The sequence below is a fragment of the Lontra canadensis genome, unplaced genomic scaffold, assembly GCF_010015895.1.
Source record: "Lontra canadensis isolate GAN:19392208 unplaced genomic scaffold, GSC_riverotter_1.0 scaffold300, whole genome shotgun sequence".
NCBI classification, from domain to species: domain Eukaryota; kingdom Metazoa; phylum Chordata; class Mammalia; order Carnivora; family Mustelidae; genus Lontra; species Lontra canadensis.
Window position 1 is genome coordinate 173,131 of NW_022631294.1, and position 14,199 is coordinate 187,329.

Consider the following 14,199-nt stretch of genomic DNA (forward strand, 5'->3'; position numbering starts at 1 on the left):
TTCTTATTCTGCCCCTGACCTAACTGTTGTTCTACAGACCATGGTTAATGATTTCAGACCCTGTGTTTCTGCGGGGGCTTGATTCACAGCCATTATTTCCAGAACAGAAACTCTCTTTGGGTGTTATGATCAAAGCCTGTGGCTGACTTGGCTTAATTACATGTAATTGACTAAATTTGGCTTGGTTAATAACTAGGCATTGCAGTGAAAAAGGAATTCAGTGCACGCCTGTTGCGTCTGGGAAAGGGAATGGAATGGTATAAATTCTGTCGAGAGGAGTGTTGACTTTTGGTGATCTTTGCGATCAGGATTTGACCCTGAAGCACGGCTGGCGAACTGGTGCAATTATCCCGGAGCTGAGGTCCGAGCTCAGGATCATGAACACGGAGCAGTACATTCAAACCATGACCTGGCTGCAGACCCTGACCGGGTTATTGGAGCAGATGCAGGTTTGGGATTTTTTTTCTCTCGCCTCCTTTTTCTTCAAGTCTGAAGTTAGTCCTCTAATCAAAGTTACTTCAAATATTTTCTTTTAACTGTGGTTATAAAGCATGAGGTGTAAGGCATCCTGCAGAATAACTCCTGGGGCTGTTTTGCCCCCAAGAGAGTGTAGACATCTTTAAAAGTGCCCCGCAAATTCATTGAGGAGAAGAGCTTTGTGGGGCCGTGTAAACGCGGGGGTCTGTATAGATTCCTCTGTCAGTGGAAATCCTGTGTCCTCACTTCCCCACTAAAGCTCTCTTGGGAGATATCCTGTGCAATAATGGGATTTGAGAACCTCTGCTGATGTGTGGGACCAGTCCTGCTTCTGCCTGGGCCTGCTGCTGTGGGACTTCCCCATTCTGGGCCTCAGTTTCCCCATCTGCAAAATGAAGGGTCCTGTGGAATGAACCCCTCAGGCTGGGCATCACGGCTTGCTGGAGAGGGTCTCAAAGCAGAAGTCAGTATCTCTGCATATAGCCTCCACTTGATTTTGAACATAATACTTACAATTTCCTGGCTCAGTGGAGTTCAGTGGCAGTTTCTCCTTTGTGTAAGTTATGTAGCCAGTTTCGGACTGTTAGTGAGGACTGTTGTTTTTGGTGATTTTTCTGACTCACAGAAGCTACCCCTCGCTTGTCACTGTAACCCACTCCCCCTTCTCCCGAGACACCTTGCTTCCTGCTTGGTTCAGCTGACCTGGCCTGCAGCCGTCCCAGTGTGAGTGCTTTTTTAGGATAAGGAGCACGCTGCCCGCTCTCTTGGCTAACACACCTGTAGCTTCTGGCCATGGCCTGTGGCCCACAGTCTGCCAGCCCACTTTGGGAATGGGCAGGGGACTGCCTTGCCCGGCCCAGCTGGCAGCCCGCATAGAGGCAGCTGGCAGTAAGCTCAGGCAGACCTGTGAGAAGCGGCCGGCCAGGCCCTCACTCCAGGGCCCACACATTCCGGAGCATGGGACCTTGCACGTCCCCCGGGCCTTGCTTCCAGTGGGCTCTGCCCACATTGGTTCTTGGCTGGTCTGTGATGAGGATTTGTGATGCGTCCCTTACTATGCTTGTCTGTGAGGTGCTTTTCTAAAAATACAAGGCATCAATTCTGGGTTAATGTAGCTTCAAGTGTGTACATAGGTCAGACAATAATAATAGTTACTTTTCACATGCCAGACGCTGTGCAGAGTGCTTATTCTGCACACACGAGTCATTAATAGTCCCGGCTGTCCTTTGCAGGCAGGTACAGTTTTTCCACTTAGAATAAAGAAAATGGGTGTTTGAGAAGTCAGGCAGCGTGTCTGAGGTTGTAAAATGACAAAGCAAGAACTTGAACTTAAGGCATGTATGACGTCCAAGTCCGAGCCTTTGAGCACAACGTCAAAGTGCTTCCCTGCTCTTAGGGTTAGACTTCTCCGTAGCTGTGGCAGCGCTGCCTTCCCTCTGTCATGCTGTCAGCCTGACAGACATAGATACGGTCTGCATGTGGATGGTGTCACTAAATTTTAATTTAAAAAATTTTGAATTTATTAAAAATTTTTTAAAATTATTGATTATTTTAGAGAGTAGTGTGGGTGCACACAGGCACATGTTTGAGAGTGGGGGATGGGGGAGGGAAAGAATCTTCAAGCAGACTCCCCTTTCGAGTGTAAACCTCCCTGCTGCCCCCCACATCCCTCCCCCCCCCTCCCCACACCCCTCCCTACCCCTCCCCACACCCTTCCCCATCACTCCCCATGCCCCTCCCCACCCCCCGGCAATGCAGTACTTGATCTCACCACCCTGAGATCATGACCTGAGCCAAAACCAACAGTTCGATGCTTGACCAACTGAGACACCCAGGTGCCCCACATTTTAGCTCTGAGGATAATTTTTTTGTTTTCTGTTCTCTGACCTGTATAAAAAGTTTGATGATTAAGGAGTTTGTGTTTTAGAGAATGGAAGTGCTGAAAATATTTCTCTGACTTTGGAAATAATTATATAAGACAAAAGGTAGGGGAAGGAAGAAGATGGAGTTACCATTCACATTGCCAATCCCATTTTACAGGAGAGGGAATTGAGTCTGAAGGACAGATAACTTATCCCGAGTTCCAGAGTTCGTGAACATCTGAACCAAGCTATTTGGAAACGTTCTAGACACCGTGTTCTAGAACCACACTCTAGACACAACACTATAGGACCCATGTTCTAGATACAATGCTCTAGATGCCATGTTCTAGATACCATACTGTAGATGCTGTTCCAGGCTTTATGTTCATTTTTTTCTCAAAACAACTCTTTGAAGTAGATACTAACACTCCCACTTTACAGATGAAGCACCTGGGGCACAGAGGAGGTGGAAAGTAACTTGGCAAGTAACGGGTGATGATGCTGGGCTGGAGACAGGGGCAGTCTGGCTCTAGAGTCTTAACTTCCTCACTCTCACCTCAGGCTCTAACTCTTTGCACAGCTTTCTGTCTGGTTAGCGTCACGAGGATAGAGAGAAGTAGGGCAGATAATGAAAAAAAAAATCCAGATGAGTGTCCTTTCTCATGTTCTTCCTGTTCCCCTTCCACCCGCACTGCTGCCGCCATGTTCACCTAAAAAGCTAAATATTTCCAGTGACTTTCTGCCTCATATTTCTAGACACTCCCCTTTAGGGGTAATTTTCAGAAATGTAGTCCTTTATTTGGACTCTTTGCTGAAGAGAAAAACATCCTCAGAGGTTGGGTTTGATTTTTTAATTTGTGAAGCCAGCAGAGTGTCGTTGGCGGCCAAGTGTGATGAATTAAATATAAGTATATAATTTTGGCTTTGAGAGAGTAGCTGTAAAGAATCAAGATAATTTGGTTTAACTAACCTTGAAAGTAGAGTCCAAAATGATGTGGTGGATGGTGGCAGTGCTGGTGGATGGTGGTAGAGAGCCTTCCCGGGTTCTTGTGTCACAACCACATTTAGCTCTGGGGTTGGCCAATTTCTGCAAAGGGCCGGGTCAGTCAGTGTGTCGTGCTGTGTGGGCCAAGCCGTCTGTCACTGCTGCTCAGCTGTGCTTGTGGCCGAGAGCAGCCCGGGACAGTGAGGACCATGTGTAAATGATGGGGCGTGGTTGTGTCCCTGTGGCTTTCTTGATGGACACTGAGATGTGAATGTCCTATCATTTTTGTGTGTCATAAAATTGTTCTCCTTTTGATTCCCACACCCCCAACCATTTAGAAAGGAACTTACTCTTCACGGAAGCCGATGGGAAAAACGGGTGGTGGGCTGGATGTGGCCTCCCCTGGTAGAGGTTGGGGCGGCTGGACTGTAGGGCTGCACTCACACTGGGTGGGAGGGCTGGTGCAGGGATGGAGTGTGATTTGCATTGTTGCTACTGTGGAGCTGATTATGCTAATTAACAACTGGGGGCGAAGATGGGACCGGCCTCTTGTCTGGGCTTCTGGTGAGTTTTTACTGATGTTAACGACCCACCTGAGTGTGTATAGTTTCACTTAAAGATTAGTTATCACTAATGAGCACACACTTCTTCTGAAGCAGTTTAAAGTAGATTTCAGACACCTGAGACTTATTTAAAAGTTTGACTTTTTGGGGGAGCAGAGCTGGAGAAAGAGGTACCTCAAGGAAAAATAGCCCTTTTTTTTTTTTTTTTTTTTAAAACAGAAGAGACTTGAGCATGTACAAAAGCTGATGGGGGGTGGGTGCCAGGGGAGGAGGCAGAGGTTCTGACAGTGATGGTAAGCGGTGGAGAAAGCTTCCCAGGAGGGCAGAGTGGGGCACATTATGTCAGCTCCATCTCTGGAAGAGCTGGGGAATGTGCCTTGAGCTGGAAGACCACAGGTTGCCCTTCCAGTCTGCAGAGCCGGCCCTGGGGTAGGGGACAGGAGTGGAGAGGAGGATTCTCATGCCCTGTGGCAGCTAAGTTTTAGAAAGAGAGCACCGGGAGATTCACTTGGTAATCCTTATGCCCGTCACCAGAGCATTCTCTCATCCTGCATTTATGGGCAGAGTAAGGGAGAAGACGTCTCTCCCTCCTGCTTAGACAAGGACGGAAGTGCCCAGTTCATGGGCTGAGAAGGGTGTGTGGGCAGAGCTGGGGCGTTCCTGCTCACAGACTGACCCCTCACTCTCGTGGTGTTATGTGGTTTTATCATGGTCTGTTTACCTAGGCGTACCCTCCAAGGGGGCCTCTGTCTTGTCCTCTCTTGTATCTTCAGCATCAAGCACAATGCTGGGCACATAGGTGTGCTGTACAGATATGTTTGCGTGTGCATGTGTGTATAGAAATTACACATTTTACCTCTTCTGATCTAGTCACATATTTTGTCGATCCTAAATGCTACAGTGAGTAGCTTCTTGAATAAAATGTGAAAACTAATTAAAATCATGTTTACAGAGCCTCTGTCAGCACCCCCAGAAGTGCTGGGGCAGTCTTCCGGTGCTCCCAGTAACAGCCATTGGTCGTCCAGTGGCAGTTGCCTCCCCCACCGGTACAGGCGGTGTGGGCAGGGGGGATCCATCCAGATTATAAGCTCAGTCCACCTGGGTTTTGTGCGAGTGGCAGAGGCCTTTAGCAGGTGACTGCCAGTTAAGCTGTTGAGCTGGGCAGAGGCAGTAAACAGAGAGCCTTGGCTCCCATGTGGGAAGCAAATGGCCTGCTTGTTTGGTATTTTCCTCCGGGCTCTAAGGCTGCCCATGTGAGCATGAATTGCAGGGAGCCCCACCTGTCGTCCATGGTCACGTGAGCCTCTGACCCTGGCGGGGGCGTTCCTGCTCAACCACGTGACACCTGTGAGATTCCGTTTGTTAGGTTGTGGGCAATTGTCCTTTCCCTTCTTGCCTTTTGCTCACATTTCAGCCCAGCTAGAAAAGTCTCTGCTTTTCCCTTCTGGTTGAGGTGCTCTACCTTCCTGTCTTTCACAGAACAATTATTTATTTTCCCTTGAACACTTCCGAAAGGATAATATCACCTCAAGGGAAAACACTAAAACTATTTATAATCCCACTTTCCTTGCACAAATTAAAGAAAAATTTCCATTGCCAAAATGTTCATTGCCACATACATGCACCTGTTTTGACATGCTTGTAATTAGAGACGTATTGTTATACCTGCTAAGTCCACCTACCTGCTGATTTTGTTTGTACTCATCTGTGATATGTGTAATGGGGGTGTGTGGTAAGTGGATGTTTGCACATGTGGTACACACATGTAGGGGACACACTGTACACACACGTAACACATATGTTTTACGTGGTTATATATGCATCGTGTTTATACACAGCCTTCACTAATACTGTAATAGCCCCAGCTAATGGGGGCCTTGTTTAATAGGCTCATAATGTTCCATCTCTGTTTATTAAATCATGTTTCTAGTGTTGGAGATTTAAAACTTTTGTTTTGGTGAAAAAGGCAAGAATGCAGCCAGGAATCTGAAAGTGTAGTATTTCAAACAAGTGCCTATGTCTTTGACGTCAGGGAATAAAATTCTTCCAAGAAGAGTTGCCCCTTAAATTCTCATAACCCCATGAGCTTATTGGCCACTAGAGCAACCTCAGTGATTAGCTTGTGTCCTGCAGGTTCACAGAGACCCCGAGTCACAGCTGGTTTTGCAGGAGTGGAAAAAGGAAAGAAAGGAAATGAGGTAAGAGGGGCCCATTTCGAATGCGGCGAGCCCGCCACCCTGTCTGATGCCCGCTCAGCCTGCATGCCATCCCCAGTGCTGGTCCGAGGCAGCCCTCCTTTTTTAGCTGCCAGGTGTGAATGGGACCATGGCCATTGTTGTAGCCACAACTAAACCGTGGCTGCCATTAGCGGGGGCCATGTGACATTTCTTTGAGGCAGCAGTGACCTTTCTCAAACTTCTAGTCCTTGCCTTTGAACGCCGGGGTTGAAGGAGCTGTCCCTTCCCATCCCTCTTCCCTGCCCGCTTGACCTGCCCATCTGCGCAGCTGGTGACCCAGTTGTAGCTCATGTTGGCAGGTGGCAGCCCAGTGTGGTTCCTGGGATGGCTTGGGGGGCGGGCTCGGAACCACCATGAATTCATAGGGCTCCTACTGCCTAGCTGCTTCTTTGTCATTGGGGTATATGAGCATGTGTAAACATCTCAGTATCAGAATGTTTACTGGTGGGGAGAGCCCACCTGCTGTCTGAAAAGTTTGGCAGGTGGCATCTTAAGGGAACAGTTGTTCAGAAGAGGCCCGTGGACAGTCCTGCTTCCTTAAGAAGGATGCCATGTGTGCAGACACTGTTTATATGGCCGTTTCTGCTCTTGCTTGTGACCTCCCCTTTTGCTGGGCGTGGCCATCTCTAGGCTTTGGAAGGAGTGGTCACTGCCTGGGTTCTGGCTGCTGAGCCGTGGACAGCCTGCTTGGGAGGAGTGGCGTGGAGCGGGGCCAGTGTCATCCCTGGGGGCTGCAGAGGCCACAGCCATATTGAATTCAGTCCTCCTCTTGGTGTCGGCTGCCTGGGGCTTATTTTGATTTGGTTCTTAATCTATTATTCTTATAGAAATATGGCGTGAGAGGGTGAGGGGAGGCATATGGTGTGATTGGACTCCAGGCCTCTTGCGCCCAAAGGCCAGACCCAGGCGCTACCCCAGGAGTCGCAGATCGTCTGATGAAGGAGTCGCTTCACCTGTTTGGGTTCTCAGTCTCCTGCAACCTCATGTCTTAATGAGGCTTTTCACGAAAACTGTAAAAACCGTTTATGTTGCTCTGCTTGCAGACCTAATGGAGTTTTTAAAATTTTCTACTCTGGTTGTCATGGCATCTGCCGTTCCCATTTACTGGACAGACGGCTGCTACCAGCTGTGGCTTGTGTTGCACGGTTGTGGACGTAGTTACATTTCCTGCTGTGTTTGTGACTGTGGTATTAACAGTCAAGTGGTCTTTATCCTTTTGCCAGACTGCTCTGAGTGGAGGGATCCCAGCCGTCAGATGGTGCACGTATCCTGTGTTTGTGTGTGTGTATGTGTGTGTGTGAGAGAGAGAGATGGGGTATTGGTTTCCACGCAGAGGCACACCTGCAGGGGTTAGAGCCCGGGGAAGGGGTGAGCAGCCTTGTCAAAAGCTGTGCCCTGGGCCGCGGAGAGGCAGTGAGGTGTGTGGAGCTGGGTATTGGATAACGGAGATTTATTTACTTCACTACCAGATAATCCTTAATTTCCCAGACCTCACAGTACTTTAGGGTGTCTCATCTGCTTTTACTTGTCTTCTCATATTCTGTTCTCATGATAACCCTGTAGAAAGGGGGTCCTGATCCCATTCTGCAGATGAGATGAGGACGATTCGGACACGGAAGACATCCAGCATCTGTCTGTGGTGCCCTTCCCCTGCCCCTGTGTTTTGGTTTGGAAAACGATGTGCCTCTTTAGAGGACCATCCCCGTCGAAGCCGGAGCCTTCCCTGCTGCTCTCCGGCCAGCCTAAGTGGGAAATGTGGTCAGAGTCATTTGATGAGTGGACGGGCAGACTGTTTTCCTGAGCAGAGCTTGGGCTGTTCCAGGCTGATTTTCCTTTCCAGTGAGTCCTATACAAATAAAAGGGCTATGCTGAGTTCATTAACTTAAAAAGAGACTTTTCTGAATCATTTTCTGTTGCTTTGCTCTTTCCTTGCTTCTTCAGAGAAATGACCAAAAATTTCTTCAACACCCAGTTTGGAAGCTTGTTCCGCACAGACCAGAACCCGACCTACTTCCTGAGGCGCCTGTCACGCTTTGCGGACATCTACATGGCGTCTCTGAGCTGCCTGCTGAACTATGACGTCAGCCACACGTTCTACCCGCGGAGGACTCCGCTGCAGCACGAACTTCCTGCCTGGTCGGATGGGGCCCCCACCTTCAGACTCCCTCTCCTGCAGGAGGCCCATGCCAAGTAACCAGGGGCCCAGCTGCAGAAAAAGCCAGAAGCAGGGACAGCCCCCAACTGGCTGGACGTGATGGGGTTGACTTGTGTGCAGACGAGTGTTGCTTTTGGAAAAGATACAAATATGCCTTTTGATATTTATTACCTTATGGAGACTCCTTCCACGTTGTTAAGACCGAAGCGAGCAGCCCACCAGTTCCGACTTCGCATCTCTTGTTGGGCCGAGTGGGAAGCTTCATACTGAAACCCTGCCATCAGCCTTTTTGTTTACCGAGGTCCTGGATCGGGTGTCCGTGTTTCCGGGCTCGGTGACACCCCTTGATGCCATCTCTCAATTCTAGCTGCTGTAGTGTCCAAACTGTTCTTGACTCTTCCGTGGAAAACGGGCGGACCATTCCCGGACAGTGCTCCGGGGACCGCAGGGGCACAGCGCCATGTGACAGTAAGCAGCTCGCGGAAAGCTGACGGAGGAGTCCACGAGCTCCGTAATAGCCTCGCACGGCAGCAAGCAGCAGAGGTGGCCCCCACGTGGCCTCCAGCGCCCACGGTGCAAGGTACCAGGGGTTTGGCCTCCTGGTGTGGCCGCCCTCAAAGGGAGACTCTGCCTCCTTGCCAAAAAAGTCTTCTGTAACTGAACAAGAGAAGTTGCAAGTCCTGGCCCCGTGGTTGTCCTCAGCGGCTGCTTCCCGGGTCCTACCCTGCCCTGGGAGCACCTGTGGTGTCGCCGGCGAGAGGCGGGTCCCACTCCTCCCTCGGGAAAGGAGGGCGAGGAGAGGGGCCCTGCCTTAGAGCCCGGCTGACCGGCCGTGTAGAATACAGCTGCAAGACACAAGCAGGCCGGAGGGACCAGCGCCTCCGTGGTGGGCCTCCCCGGGGTTCATCCTGCCTGAAAATGCCACCCAGGTGTTGGCTTGAGGTGCTCTTTAGAGGACAGAAAATGAAGCAGGCAAAAAAATGTCCTGTCGTGACGTGCCCCCTCTGGAGCCCTGCGGGGTTAGGATCTTGTTAAAACACTCGCATGACCTTCAGGGGAGGTGGCGGCAGCCCTGTCATTGCTTAGCTGCCCCAGCCCCATCCTCCCCTTTGAGCTCCCCCCCGACCCCCCACCGTGTGGCTATTTGGGGAGCGTGGGTGGTTTTCCCGAGGTGTGCTTTGAAGGTGGGAGAGGATGAAGGGCGGGCAAAGCCAGGAGGAGACTTCGGAACGGCCCGGCTTGTCTAGCGTCTCATGGCCCTCTGAGGACGACGTGAGGGGCACGCGTGTTTATCCGCAGTGGGTGCGGATGGCGGCGCCCTGAACGGGGACGTGTAGGCGGTGCTCGCTTGTTCTGCATTTTACCGTGGTCCGTGTATTGGAGCCAGCTGCGGATGAAATTTCAGCTTGGCATTCCACAGACCACCTGCCACGGCCCACAAATGAAGTGGGGTGCATGGCTTCCCTCGTGATGCCGTGCGTGATGCCCTTTAGACCCAGGAGGCCCAACTTGGCCCCTTTTTTACTTGGAAACTTTGTTATACACCCAGTAGGCCTTTCCTCTTCAGGAACGGGGTAGGCCTTCTGTCGGCTGGGTGTTAGCTCCTGTGTGGCTAGAGCATCAGAAGGTAGCGTAGATGGGCATCTGATGGGTGCTGGAGGGCCCAGGAGCGCTTGGTACTGGGGTCCTTGGCACACAGGCTGTGCTCTTAGCCTTGGAGTTTCTGTCTGGAGAAGCTGAGTGAAGAAGTAAAACAGTTTTTTTTTCCCTCTGAGTTTTAATCTAATCAGATAGTCATCCCTGTCTCCTTGGTGCCAGTTACAAGGTGTCTCGTGTACTCAAGAATGAAGTAGTGCTTTTTTTTTGTTTTTTTTTAAGATTTTATTTATTTTTTTTGACGGAGATCACAGGCAGAGAGGTAGGTGGGGGTGGTGGGGAAGCAGGCTCCCTGCTGAGCAGAGGCCTGATGTGGGGCTCGATCCCAGGACCCTGGGATCATGATCTGAGCTGAAGGCAGAGGCTTTAACCCACTGAGCCACTCAGGTGCCCCATGTAGTGCTGTTCTTAAAACTGCTTTCCTGGACAGCTAAGTTAGGTGACGCAAGCCTTGGGGGAGAAAGATTTTTCTCGAAACGAATGATGAATTTTATAACCTATTGTCAATTAAGATCTCAGTCTCTGCACCACTGAACATGGCAGGATGAGACGGGCCACGTAGGGAAGACTGGCGTCTGTCTGAGCCGGGCCCACACAGCAGGCACCTGGTGGATTAAACCCACGCCAGAGCCAGCTACGTGGGTCAGGGCGGCCGTGTCCACGTGGAGGACAGCCCGAGGCATGCTTCCCGTGTGTGCTCCATCAAGATAGACTGCAACTCTCTTGACTCCGCTGGGGTTTGGTGCACTGCCCTGGGCATTTCGTTCTTTCCAGCTCTCGGTGGTACCCACTGAGGGAAGCGCAGTGGTACAAGGGAACAGAGTCGGTTTTCTACCATTTAGAAAATCAGTTTGGAAAGCGAACAGAAGAAGATGGATTTGCATGTTGAAAAATATCTCCTGTTTTTTCACATCGGTTAGACTGGTGGTGCAGGGACAGTTCAGCCGGCCGTGGCGGTGGCTCTGCAGGCCTTGTGGGACCCGGGGTGGACTGCCATGGAAGGGACTTGTACAGCTGGTTTTGTAGTTGCTTTTATAGATGAAACTCAGCTTTTAAAGTATTTTAGGAGTTTGACTTAGAGGTCCTTCTTTCCTTCTGACATAGCCTTGTTTTTTTTTTTTTTAATTTTTAAAGTCTCTTCAGCTCTGTTTTCTGCCATCACCAGTAATGTTATGTAACATAAACCACCTGTTACTGATTTGGGCACATCTCAGACTAAATTACTAGTTGCTTTGACTGCATTGGCTCTCTTAATTATTGCAAAGTAGAAATGAGAAGTCATCTTCCCTCCTCAATAATTTAGCTTTGGGGGAACTAAATGGCTTTTCCTCTTTCTTACTCCCGAAGGCCTTTTAAGCAGTAGAATGTGCTAAATACTGGACTTGATTCCGGGCGCCGAGTGCTCATTTGCTGCCAAAGACCCACTCGGGGGCCCTTGTCCAGAACGCTTTGAGACTACATTTGGCCAGAGGCAGGGTTCCTTGATTGCTCTATTCAACTACAAGGGAGCCTATATTTTTCCCTCTTAATACTAATTTCCTTTTGTACCATTTCTCTCTCTCTCTCTCTCTCTCTCTTTTTTTTTATTGCATTAGCATTTGGGAGCCTGGCCTCAGGTTCAGCTGATCTTTAACACCCTTGTGGGTTGAGGCAAGGAAGGGGAGAGAAGTTTCTCTGATGCAGGGTTAGCCAGTGTTACCTGTAAAGGGCCAGCAAGGAAGCACTTGCAGCTTCACGGGCCATTTCTGCCACCACTGCCCTGGGAATGGGCACGCTGTGTTCTGTCATAACCTGGTTTACAAAAACACTGCAGGCTAGATGTGGCTCTCCGGCCCCAGTTTGCCCAGTCCTGCTCTCGTCCCTTGTGGCGAGGGCGCCATGACCTTGCTGAAAGCACGCGTTAACCACCTCAGAGCTGCGTGAGGCTGGACGAGAGAAGTTCTGTAGGTGCGTGCGCCATGCTCCCCGTGCCCTCTGGGCACCCGTGCTTCTGTAGCTGGTGTTTCTAGCACACGGCGTAGCCCTTGTGGTGCGTAATTGAACAGCCAGGCTCGGGCACTAAGTGACCGTCCCTCACCGCACTGACTGGTGCATGTGCTCGTAGAGGGGGATGGGCTCGGCTGTGCAGAACACCTGCAGAACCCAGGGACTTAACCCCCAACTGCTGGGTCAGCTGCTGGCTCCCCATCCTCAGCTGGTGGCCCTCTTCCAGAGCTTCCCCAGTGGAGAAGCCCAGCCTCAGAGAAGGTCACTCATACCCCCTTCCTGGAGCAGCCAACTCCAGCCCTACCTTCCTCCCTCCTCGTTCCTTCTTTTCTATCCCCAGGTGTCGATCCCAAGAACACTTTGCCTGCACTCGTCCTGCATGCAAACCTCACCTTGGCCTCTGCTTCCCGGGGCAGCCAACCCCTGCTGCAGGCTTCCGTACTTTCTTAGCACTGCCGGCTTGAAGCCTGAGGACACCGTGTTCCAAGTATTTAGGAATGACAGAGGGTGCCCGTAGGGTATCAGGAGCCATACATGCGAACTAGGTAGACTATTTATTCTGGATGTGAATTTGCTATTTATTCTAAATGTTCGATTTTATGTTATAAGACTGAACTTGCCAAATAAAAGTTTGAATTGTGTCCGGCTCATTGTAAGTAGTCTGTTTTTGTGTGCTTTAGTGGCAAAGCCGTATCGAATTCTACTATACCCAAAAAAGAACACCCCAGTGAGAAAGGGTGGAAGATGTGTGGTTCATTTCTCACCCCATTTGTCCCAGCACCCCAGCTTGTTTTCAGACCCAGAAGACTGTGTAGTTAAGGCACAGATGGAAAATGAGCACGAGCTCAGACTTGGGTAGGCAGCCAATACCTCCACCCTGGAAATGCTGTTCCCCCACGGATAGTTCCTTCTTTGAGAGCCGGAGAAGATGGTCCTCCACGTGCTTACCATCAAAATTGCCAGGAAAGCTAAAAATCAGAAGCCACGATTTAAGGGAAGAAAATGCTGAATAATACTAAATTAGGAATGAGTGCCATGAAGTCAAATCACTACTGAGTTTTGGATAAATTTATAAATATTTTGAAGAGCTTATTTTTTTTTAAAACTATGTGTGTGTGCACATGTATTAAACCACCTTCATGTCGTTGATGTCTCGGTGTGCCCAGACCTTTGTCCCATTCACTCCTTCCGTGGAGAGCCTGCTGTCTTCCTTTTCCATCACTTGCATTTTTGTCCCTGTGATGGTGGTACCATTCTCACTGGAGAATTTATCTCTCGTTGTTTTTGGGGAGCGAGCTCCTGGAAACACGGCATTCCTTTCATTATGATATGCTGTCCCAGGGAGATGGTAAGCTGTTCCTTTGCCTGAGACTGTGACTTCTTTCCTTTCCGGGAGTTGTGAAAAAGCTTATACTGGGGCCTCCAGAATGTCTCACCTGACTCAGCAAAAACCACGAGCCCGTGGAACAGTTATTGGGCCTAAAGGAGAGTCTGAGGTCTGCTCAACCCAGCTTTTCCCTTCTCTGTCCCAGCAGTGATTCCCAAAGCTGGCCAGTCCCACCCCCTTGGGACCATTTGAAAGTGCATGGTGGGTGGGTTGGAGGGTGCTCAATGTCACGGTAATGGAAAGGCCCTTCTGACCTTTTGAGGACAGGGGCCTGGTGTGGTAGACATCCTGCACTGCTTGGGAGAGTTGTGCACAGTCAAAAATTGTCCCGAGTCCACACATCACCACTGGAAAGTTCTAGAACATTTTCATCACTCCCTGTCCCTGGCAATCACTAATCTATTTTCTGTGAATTTGACTATTTTGGAAATTTCATGTAGATGGAGTCATACAGTCTGTGGTCTCTTGCATCTGCCTTCGGCTGGTGTTTTCAGGTTCTCTTTGTGCTGCTGGCATGCGTCCTCAGTACCTAGTTCCCTTGTAGGGGAGAATGAGATTTCACTGGAGGGATATACCACTGTTGGTTATCCATTCAAAAGATGATGGACGTTTGGGTCATTTCTGCTTTCTGGCTATTACAAATAATGTTGTGAGCTTATATAAGTTATCATGGGGACATGTTTTTCATTTCTTTTGGATATATGCCAAGGAGTGGAATTTCTGGATCATGTAACACTGTGTTTAAGTTTTTGAGAAACTGCCAAACATTTCCATGTAGCTGCACCATTTTACTTTCCTCCCAGTGACGTATGAGGGGTCTGATTTCTCACATCCTTGTCAACATTTGTTATTATCTGTCGTTTTAATTCTAGCCACCCAGTGACTGTGAAC

The 14,199-nt window shown here is 49.8% G+C and overlaps 1 protein-coding gene across 2 annotated transcripts in view; it reads left to right on the forward strand.

Moving 5' to 3' along the window:
* Positions 1-8,956, forward strand: part of LOC116862686 (5'-nucleotidase domain-containing protein 3) — a 57,525-nt gene extending 48,569 nt beyond the window's left edge. The window contains exons 12-14 of one of the 2 annotated variants that reach the window (XM_032850048.1): positions 309-449; positions 6,021-6,085; positions 8,066-8,956. In XM_032850048.1, coding sequence (XP_032705939.1) covers positions 309-449; positions 6,021-6,085; positions 8,066-8,318 — 459 coding nt within the window. In that variant the 3' untranslated portion in view covers positions 8,319-8,956. The remainder of the gene's footprint in view (positions 1-308; positions 450-6,020; positions 6,086-8,065) is intronic. The other variant, XM_032850049.1, reaches the window with a different exon arrangement.
* The last annotated feature ends 5,243 nt before the right edge of the window (positions 8,957-14,199 follow it).